We start from the raw sequence: 10,871 nt of genomic DNA, 5'->3' as shown, positions 1-10,871 counted from the left end.
GATGTGAGGCGGGGAAATGAGGTGGTGTGTATAGGTAGGGCTTGGATCAAGAAGTGTCTGTGTCCAGGCCACCATGCGAACATTCCTAAATCTGTATTTTCCATCTTCTTTGGGGTCAAAACTGCTGTGCAGATTATTGATATTTGACAACTTTGAATTTTAAGGCGAGAAAGCGATGGCCCTTATCCGCCACCATACTTTAGAGGACACCTGTTGACTGTCTTAATTACTACCCTGACCTACGTTCACAATATCTACACCTCGTTTGCCGTTTACATATTCCAACAAACCTGCTTCATTTGATATGAAAGGGCAACTGACTACCATGTGAACCTCATTCACTGACATGAAATGTTGAGAATATAGTTTGCCCATAGATGTAAACAAAGGCAACTGCAAACCATTAATCTGCTGACTCAGTGATTGTGAAGAGCAAAGGTGTATACTGCAGCTATATGTGATCCACACCTCACTGGCTAGTCTTTTTCCTAAAACTTGTAATTGTCCAGCATGCTGTTACAGCTGTGTTCACTGAGTCTGTAGTACAGAAATCAGTCGAGGCTCTGCAAACATTAATCGACAGTTGTTTGTTTTCAGCAATGTGAATTACAACAGAATTTACATGTGCTGTGACTGCTGTTGTCCCTCTGGGAACAGCTGGTATCGCCAACATGTGCCCCTTGATATGGTTGCCCCCATGGCAACAACTGGTATCAATGTAACTTGATTTGTAATGTAACAGAATTTGTAGAATGATACTTACATCATGTAGTCTTCCAGACTCCATGCAGAAAGAAAGTAAGACAAGTTATAGTTGAATATTCTACAGGGTTTATTTTCAAACTAGTGGTATGTTTTAGTTACAGTCAAATCTCGATGAGTCGAATGCCGGTGTCTCGAATATTATGCATAACTCGAAGTACCTGTCGGTCCCGACCATTCCCTGTTATAATTGTCATCATTTGAATACCGGTTACACGAATTCGTCTCATAAATACACACGATGACTCGAGAAGAAAATTTGGTCCAATGAGATTCAAACAACAGCAATCTTGTATACATAAGCCGAAGTCAGTCAATGAGAAATTGATTGGTGTAGCAAACTGATCCAATTAACAAACCAGCGCGTCTCACATCTTTCCGCCTTTGATGGGTGAGTTCAAAAGGCAGATTAGTGATTTTACGGAAATCACTGTCTGTGCTAATCAGACTGGAACTGATAAGGTGCCCCTATTAGTGATAGGGAAATCATTAGATTAAGAAATGCTTAGGCGGAGGAATTAGGACTGGATCTTTTTTTCTACCCTCATAGACATACATATGTCTCAAATACATCGATAAGTCAAATTTATTACTTGGTCCCCAGAGATTCGACTAATCGGGATTTGACTGTATTTAGATTACATAACTAGGAGTTTTGTCAAAACATAATCTTTCTTCTGTTCATCAAAGAAATTGATTACTTGTATATGTGCTATATGTATAATCATTACCTACACATAATATAAGAAAAAACATTATATGTGGAGTTTTCACTACAAACCCTGTGGTTTTGAAAGCAGGCTAATCAAAATGATACAAAACAGTCATCACCAGACTGATTCTTTTCCTCATAAATGTTTGCAATATTTACTTTAAACTTCCTGTCTTGTCAAGAATATTACATCATTTGATGAGCTATAACATTTGAGTGAAAATATTTAAATGTTCAATCTTTGAAAACAATTACTAGTATCTTTTTTGAATTTCCTTATTTAAGAAAAGAGAATATGAAAAGAAATAATTGTTTTGCTACATTTCCATCCTATTTGTTGCTGCTAAACTATGATCATACTGTCACCAGTAGTACTAACACACACTTGGGTGGTGCAGAATAATTCAATATAGACCATTTATACATGGAAGGTGTTGCATAATCAATATAGTATCGTTTACACATGGAGTGGGTGAGTGAGTGAGTTTAGTTTTAGTCGCTTTTAGCAATATCTTTAGTAATATTCCAGCAATATCACGATGGGGCGACACCAGATATTGGCTTCACACATTGTACCCATGTGGGGAATCAAACACGGGTCTTTGGTGTGACGAGTGAACGCTTTAACCACTAGGCTACCCCACCTCCCCTTTACACATGGAAGATGTAGCATAATTCAATATAGAATTACTTATACATGAAAGGTTCGGCACAATGTAATATAGGATCATTTATACTCAGAAGGTGTTGGATAATTTAATATAAAATCATTTATACTCAGAAGGTGTGGCATAATCTAACATAGAATCATTCACATAATTGTAACTACCTAAGATTGATTACATCAGGTTCCTTTTTTGTACTGATATACAATGTTGGAAAATATATTCATCACACAATGTACCATAAAAAAAGACTTTCTGTCCAGTCAAACATTTCTCATAATACATTGTATGTAATGTATTCTTTTCAGTTTAGCTTAAAGCTGCAATTTTCAAAAAATGTAAAACAAATTGGTATGATATATCTTTTAAATAAAAGCAACATACATGTACTTTCCTTTCTACATCTGTCCTCACCAGGTTTTTAAAACAGGAATGTGACTACCCACACTCTCCTGAACATGCGGCACACTGTTGTGCCCCACCCCCCTGTAAGTCCACTAGCATTGTCCTCGCCTCAGGACTGAAGTCAGCACTGAGGGCCATTACATAGGAAGAAATAGGAGATAGAATAATGACAGGATGACAGAGTAATCTGTTTTCCCAAATAGGTGTCAGTATCAACTGTTGTATTATATACTGAGGGAAAATACATAAGGAATCACATGAAAGCACAAGTGTTAATTTATTTTTTTCCCAGGTTTCTTCACAAGCTTTGTATCACAGAACTTGTGAAGAAACCTGGGGAAAACATAAAGGAACACTTGTGCTTTCATGTGATCCCATATGTTTTTCCATCAGTATATTTGCAAAATTTCATTTGAAAGGTTTGGAACCAGATGCAAAAACCTGCCCTAATTTTGAACCTGTTGGGTTGGAAAAGCAAAAGATCCCAAAAGCAAAAATTCCAGGACATCACATGCATCAGTAAGCACTACTTGTCTGGTGTGCATGCAAAGTTTCATGATACATAGAATGGTTCACTGAATGTCAAACTTTTGAAAAAACCCATCCTACTCTCATTTTAGCAAATACAAAAAAAGTATATGCAGCAAGGGGCAGAACTCTGGCAGTATTGTGTAACATGCTTACATGACCAGACAGGAACATAACTTTGTCAAACATGAGTTTTGGTGGCGATGATTTTCAAATCTGATCAGCTTATGTATCACTAAATGATGAAAGCAAATGCCTTCCTTGTATCCACAGGTGTCTGCAAAAACCACCTGCAAGGATAAAGCTAAGATCATAACCCTATAAGCTTTATATTTTTATGCTGGCTTTTTAAACTCTTTCAACATATTTACGTGATAATGATGTATGCAAAATAAAGTGCTTGGATCCATACTTGACTCTGAATGTTTTCTGAACCATGTGTGAGATGGAACAATGACTAACCCAAAACTGTTGTTTTGTTCTTCATACTGTAGGTCCACAGTCCTAAAAGGCTATCATAAGTTGAGATAACTACATCAACAGAAAACATACCACACTCAGGCTTCATGCATGTAACTGAATGACTTTGGTTGCATACCGCTTATAATATCAATTCAATAATATCTTCACGATTGATACAAAGTGTATTTTATGTTGATTGTAATACTGAAATCTGTGACTGACAAACCAGTGGTTGATATTTTGAGCAACACACCACATTCTTTGTGTCAATGACAGATTTGTGTTGGATGTTTAATGGTTTGTTGGATAACATCACACGGCAATATTCAAGCTACATTTTTATCATGACTTTGGTGTGATCAACCAATGCTTAAAGTTGGCTGATTTGTTGTTTCACGCCGTACCTCGCAATATTCCAGCTATATGGCGGCGGTCTGTAAATAATCAAGTCTGAACCAGACAATGCAGTGATCAACAGTATGAGCATCAATCTACACAAACTGGGATACGACAACATGTGTCAACAAAGTCCTAACCATCCGATCCTGTAAGTCGCCTCTTGACCAGCATGGTTACTGAAGACAAGTTCTAACCTGGATCTTCACGGGTCCAGTGCTTAAAGAACTACGCTAGTGGTTGATGGCACAGCTGTTGCCTGATGCTCAAAGTCAAAGAAAATTGGTCATTTTCAACATCAGTAATGTCCTATGCATGTTAAACAACTGCAAGCAACTGCACCACTGTACTACAACTAGTCGACTGCATTTCTACAGAGAAATACAACACAACACAAATAAAACTGGGAACATTTAATGAAAATGTAAGAAAATGCAAAAGTATGAAACATTCATCAGATATTGTAGAATTGTAATACTGCTGCAGGCTTCTATAGTGCGATGCAAATACAACACACACTGACAGGTCAGTCTGCGGACAGGGCTATCACAACCTCGCAATCAATTATTGCACTCATTACATGATGGCAGTAACAGTAAGCTGTAAATGCTGACGTCATAAATTAAGAATAAAGTATTTAGCATAAACAAGAGCAGATCATAATGAAACACTATTCAGAAATGTAAGCCAATAGAGAGTGCCCGCAGTAATAGTATGTTGCCATTAAGTATAGTTAATGTCATATCACAAATCTCTGTCAACAATAAGTTACATGGGCATTACCATCTACAGCAAAAATAAGTTAGAAATGTTAAACCAAGTGAAAATATGACTAAAATCCATTTTTGAATTGTAAATAAAAAGCTTTTGTTCAAAATGATACTAACAATAAGAAACATTTCATACAACCACACATTAGTAATTTTATAAGACACTGGGTACTCCTTTGATGTAAGAAAATATCATATTCTTTTTTTGTTTGGTAAAATATTGGTAAATATTTCAATAAAATGTTGGAAAAATGGTTGAGAACATTTTTTTCCCATTTTTCACATAAAAAAAGGAGAAGTTCACTTCTGCGACAATACCATTTGGATTTGGGTTGAGATAGCACAGTGCATAGTGGTGCACAACATAGCACAGCAATGACACTTTCAAAACAGAGCATGAAGTGAAATCTGACCATTCTGACCATTTTTCAACATTTGAATTACAAAGACAAGACATTAATGAAGTGTGTGTTCAGATATTTTAAAGTTTTAATAAAAAAGGGGGTATGTTTAGATATCACAAATCTGGATTTCATTTATTCAAAATGTTTGATTGTCTCTTAATGACTGGTTCCTGTTAGTGAATTAGCACTTGTACAGTTGTATGACATACTGTCATTCATTTGGCAACATAAATATATATACGTTTTGACAGATTGAGTGTAATGTATTAAACTGGCAGATCATTTGTCTGCATGGAAACAAATGGGAAAGTGCTTGTATACTATGTACAAGAGCCTCAATCTAAGTGCATTAGGTTACAGATATAACTACTGTTATTCTGTGCTCTATTTGTACTAATAGAAGATTATTGGTAATTTGTACAATTTAAAAATAAAAACTAACAAAATCTACAAAAAAAATCAATTGATGAATGCAGTGCCAACTTTTTCTATCACAGTCTTAGGTTCAGTATATGAAAAATCCTTACTGACAGGAGCCCTGAAGATCTGCTCTCCTATCTGTGTGATCATCTGATGATGGTTTTCGGTTTGGGTGTATCACACAGGCTTTATCACAACATGCAGTCCATCTTTCATCCAGCACTCCAGTGTAAACAATAACTGATACTCATGCACGCACATGCATACTAAACTAGCTGCATAGTATGCCACATTCTCAACTTCCATGGATAGACTCAACCAAAATTTGCTGAATCTAATTGTTGCTCCGGTACAGTTTTGTCTTCTCCAGTTGAAAACCTGAACATAAAATTTTGGGCAAGGACCTCCACCTGGAATTCTTGAAACAACCTTTAATTGTAACATACAGTTTCTGAATCATTACCCAGCCTCTATTGTCTTCTTTTAAGCTTAGGTGCAGCTCAAATGTAGCCACAGTTCTTGGGTCACAGTCAATCTTGGCTATTCTACGACTTGAGTCTTTTCCTTCCAAATTGATGTACAGGAGGCACCCACGAAGACCATACGGTTCATCTTGTGACATCCGCACAACATCTTGAGATATTTTAGAGATTAGCCCACATGGGAACAAGATTTCACATTGCAGTTTGCTTTCCCTGGCATGCCTCAAAGCATCTTCTATTTCGTGTTTCAACATCAAGCACTGATTATATTCAACATTGTCTTCAAATGTTCCATACTGATTCAGACCAGGGATGTGAGATTCTGAAGAAAATTAACAAAAGTTCTGATTAGTATTTTTTTTTTCAAAATTCAAATGATGCAAAATTCAAAAGAAATGGGGTTGGTGATTGAGTTCCGAACTTGGAACACATTAAACAATATGGGCTGATTCAATGGTGAATATTCCTGTATATTTATAAAGAGGATTCTGTTATATTAATCAGAGAAGGACAAATTAATTTGATCAGTTTGTGAGATTTTCAAGTTAAGAAAGAACTTATAGCTGTAAATTAATGACACATTCGCGTGTGATTGTGACGCACCTTGAATAGGATATACAGTGGACAAGATAATGACTATGAATGAATGTTCAACTAAAATATTGATAATACGATGAAAAAATCTGTAGTCTGTAGAATATGAACATCTACAGGTCGTAAATCCATGATGCAAGGCGACACTGTATTATCGTGATGATGTTAATCGGGAACAATGACATGAATGGCAGGGGAATGTCGTCTGCTTCCGCTTGACAGCGAACAGAAAGTTTTGTCATACCGGCTACTTACCGAGGTGATCTTTGTGTTTTTCATGTTCGAAGTCTGTTTCGATAACCAATGCATAGTCAGAGTGCCTCTCAGCTTTCTCAGAAAGATTCCTGAAAAGGTCTTTGATCTTGTGGGCAACTTGATCGAACATCTTACTTGTGTCGTAGGAATGTTGAGGTGACTGACAACTTGAGCAGGCTTGGCACACAAAGAAATCCAAGCGTAACAGCAGATCGGTAAATTCACTTGCTTAATTACTATCACATTCCAAAACGACTTCGTCGTCTATAAACTGTCACAAAACATTGCAGTGTTGTATGCAACAAGAGCCTCTCTCATCACACTGTCCGTTCTCGATGAAGTCAGCGTCAAACTAAACCGGTGACAAATCAGCTGATTATATAGAATGCCCGGATGACTATTAGCATAATCCTCCCTTATTTGGAACGCGGAAAATCCCACACCTCCACACAGCCACCAATCATAGAGCACGCACTGTTGCGAAGCCGGTTCGGGTCAGAGGTCGCAGGTTGTGATGAAAGGTCATGGCCAACAAAACAAAGAAATCAGCTGTTTTACCAGTTAATTGTTCAGACGTATAATTACAAGACATACATATTTATTCGGGTGCTACATCAGTTAGACATGCTTAAGCGTTTACAAACTGTCCTTTTGAATTACAAATATTAGTGCAATACCTAGACAGACCTTTTGTGAGCGTGCACTCGATCAGGCCTTTGTTCGCCGGTTGACCGGGATCTGCTATACTAGCACGAAATATACATGAATTCAAATCATACCGCATCACTCTGTATTATGTATGTTCGTGCACAAGTTCACCATCAATTATGTCATATCACATTATGACCAAATTTTATATTTAAAGTCATTCGAAGATCAGGTAATATTTAGCTGCCTCCATTCATTGGTTAAGTGCTCACTAAACTTTTTATATTTTAAACGTGATTAACATGAAATATAATTTCTGAAATGAAAATTCTTAGTAATGCGATTCAGTCAATCACCCTAACAACAAGAAGTGTATGGACGAGGGCTGGAGGTGGCGAAAGAACTATATCCCACTGTCAAATTTGTCATGAACAGCACTGATAGCGAATCTTCACTAGAGAAAATACAATGATAAAAGATAAAAATCATTTTATTTCATCCTAACATATATTCATATGAAATGATATCGATCCTAAATTCGGGTTGCAGGTATAATACTGTTTATATATGGGTGGAGAGGGTAAAGCAAAATTCTCCCTGTGAAAATTTCTTGCCAATACAAAAAAATCGGTGGCAATATGTGGACCCCAACTCCAACGAGCCTGATGTTTCTCTCTTTCAGAGGCGTTCATCTTTAAAAAAATACGTATTTGCACAAATTATGTTTGAAATATAACATCGGAGAAACATGTATATCCACTACCAGTTCTAGCTACATGCCCTCCGTGTTCTATGCAGTTCATGACACAGACACCGTGCAGCGACATCCTTGACGTCACTGCGACATGCACTCCCGCACATAACTCCGCATTACATTTACAGTATACAGACAGCTCTCAGCTCTGTACAGTTTGGACCGATCTTAGCGGTAAACAAGTGTTTAAAGGTCGGGACAACATCGAGGATGCGGACGTGCACAGCTACACAACGGGGACGTGTCGGAGTGACGGTTTCGGGGCTAACGTGGTATCACGTGTACAGTCATCACTGACGCCGGTGTCTATGCAGGATGAGTCTTATGTACTCTCAAAAGAAACTTTCGATATGGATAGGAAGTATAAGCGTTAACAAACTTTTCATTTATTGAGTTTGGTTTTACGCCGCTTTTAGCAATATTCCAGCTACATCACGGCGGGAGACACCAGAAATGGGCTTCAGAATTTGTACCTATGTGGGGATTCGAACCCGGGTCATCGGCGTGACGAGCCAACGCTTTAACCACTAGGCTACCCTACCCGACAGTTATGAAGAAGGTCGATAAATGACTGTAGACTTTTAATTTTGACAATCATCTTTCATCACACAGTTGTTAGTGTTTGTGTCTAGCCGTTGGTTTTGTTTCAAAATGAAAATCGTACAAAGCAAATTTCACGTTATACGCCAATCATCTTTCAAGAGCGATTATTGTACAAACAACTGTGCTCACAAGGACGTGCGAGTGGTGATACACTCTCAAAACATTCATTACTATCATATCAACATTGATTGACTCCAATATATGTCCCAATTTTTCCCAAAGTTCCCCTGCTTTCTTTTAAGAGTATAAATCCTATCTAACACCGTTAGAACTACAAGAGCGAAAACGAACATACAAACCAACATTGGACGTATGTCTGTATAGAAACCTGACAAATATACAGCATATACGTGTGTTATACCACACCTCGATATAATACGAGTATATTTACCTTACATACAACCTGCACGTATATACCACACCTCGATATAATACGAGTATATTTACCTTACATACAACCTGCACGTATATACCACACCTCGATATAATACTAGTATATTTACCTTACATACAACCTGCACGTATATTATACCACACCTGGATATAATACTAGTATATTACCTTACATACAACCTGCACGTATATACCACACCTCGATATAATACTTGTATATATGATTAAATACAACCTGTACGTGTATTGTATCACACCTCGATATAATACTAGTTAAAACCTTACATACAGCCTGTGTGTGTATTAAGCCACACTTTGACGTATACATAGATGAGTTATGATCCTATACATGTTGTTACAGTCCGTCTTATGTAGAGGACAGGCACACGGTCCTGTTCAACTCCCAGATACAGCACGTGAACTACTAACATTTGGTACCCATTCGCCTGCAGTATAACAGATATAATATCTGGATAACTCTCGGCGGAGATACAGCTTCGTCATGTGACTACAGATTGGGATATTTCAGGGTCAAGTGCAAACGGTGACTTTGATCTCGTGATGTCACGTGTGCTCGGTGCGCCATACCGGCCGGTGTTCTGTCGTCTGGCCTTGAGTTACGTCACAAACAAGCCGGCATTGTTCACGGCGATCATGTCGCTCACGTAAGCATCGGGTCGACACAGCGACATGTTCAGTGATTACTTGTGTGTGTATAACGTCCTATTTCAGGTACAGCTTGTCAGCGGCATTATCTTTTCAATAAATATTTACTCACATTTCTGTTAGGTTAATTAGCGAGTATATGCTAGTCTATGAATCTCACATCCCGTCGGTACAGACGTCGATCTCTTCGTTAATTAAGCGTCCAACCGTTGTACAGCTGAACACTGTTGATCCTATGCGTTTAACTCACTCTTTTATTAGCGTCCAGGTCTTTATTCAACATACCCCTGTATATATATCCACTGTGGGAGAAGTCCTATAAACTGCCAGGCGAAAGAAAGTGTATGCTTGAAAATCTCAGTGTTCAAATATTACAGGACCGGAAACAGTCTCCATTAAAGATAAGGACAGACTTTATGGATGTACAACTTCTCATTCAGGCGGTGCGACGGTTCGATTCAGATTCTTGTATCGTAGTTTCCCATGACAACGATACAAGAATCTGCATCAGGTGAAAATAGAGAAGTTGTTAATCCATAAAGTATTTTCCTTATCTCACTCCCCAACTTCTAAATTTGCCAGTCAAAGAAGTTAGTCTCCATTAATGCCTCAAACCTGAGGTCGAAACGCATCTATGAAAGCAGGTATAGATATCGATTACCCATTTCCTGATTGTTTCCGTTGAAGCCACCGTTTCGGTTGCTGCATTCTTTCTTTGCCCAGACATCAACCGTGCACTACATTTATTTGACACTTCAATTTAAACGTTGTCGTGTGTTTTGGGTCGGAAATACTGCAAACACACTCACACCTTCTTCAGACAAATCGTTTTCCGTTTAAAATTTGCAAATGATACACGTCAAGACATAAGTATATTACATCAGCCCCGATGATGTATATATTACAGCATTAAAACCATAACCTGCAGATATCGCACCACCCGTCTACATAC

The 10,871-nt window shown here is 37.9% G+C and overlaps 1 protein-coding gene across 1 annotated transcript; it reads right to left on the bottom strand.

Annotated features, from left to right (window-relative positions):
• Window positions 1-4,328: 4,328 nt before the first annotated feature.
• LOC124281417 (DNA damage-inducible transcript 4-like protein) lies at window positions 4,329-7,225 on the bottom strand. Its single transcript, XM_046717465.1, has 2 exons — window positions 6,856-7,225; window positions 4,329-6,328 (listed from the first exon to the last, which is right to left on the bottom strand). The coding sequence occupies exons 1-2, from the start codon at window positions 6,983-6,985 to the stop codon at window positions 5,859-5,861; spliced, it is 600 nt and encodes a 199-aa protein (XP_046573421.1). The 5' UTR covers window positions 6,986-7,225; the 3' UTR covers window positions 4,329-5,858.
• Between the last annotated feature and the right edge of the window lie 3,646 nt (window positions 7,226-10,871).

The sequence above is a fragment of the Haliotis rubra genome, unplaced genomic scaffold (genome assembly GCF_003918875.1).
Source record: "Haliotis rubra isolate DU_JTF1 unplaced genomic scaffold, ASM391887v1 Scf284, whole genome shotgun sequence".
NCBI classification, from domain to species: domain Eukaryota; kingdom Metazoa; phylum Mollusca; class Gastropoda; order Lepetellida; family Haliotidae; genus Haliotis; species Haliotis rubra.
The sequence above is the reverse complement of the archived record's forward strand: the minus strand, read 5'-3'. Positions and strand labels throughout refer to the sequence as shown.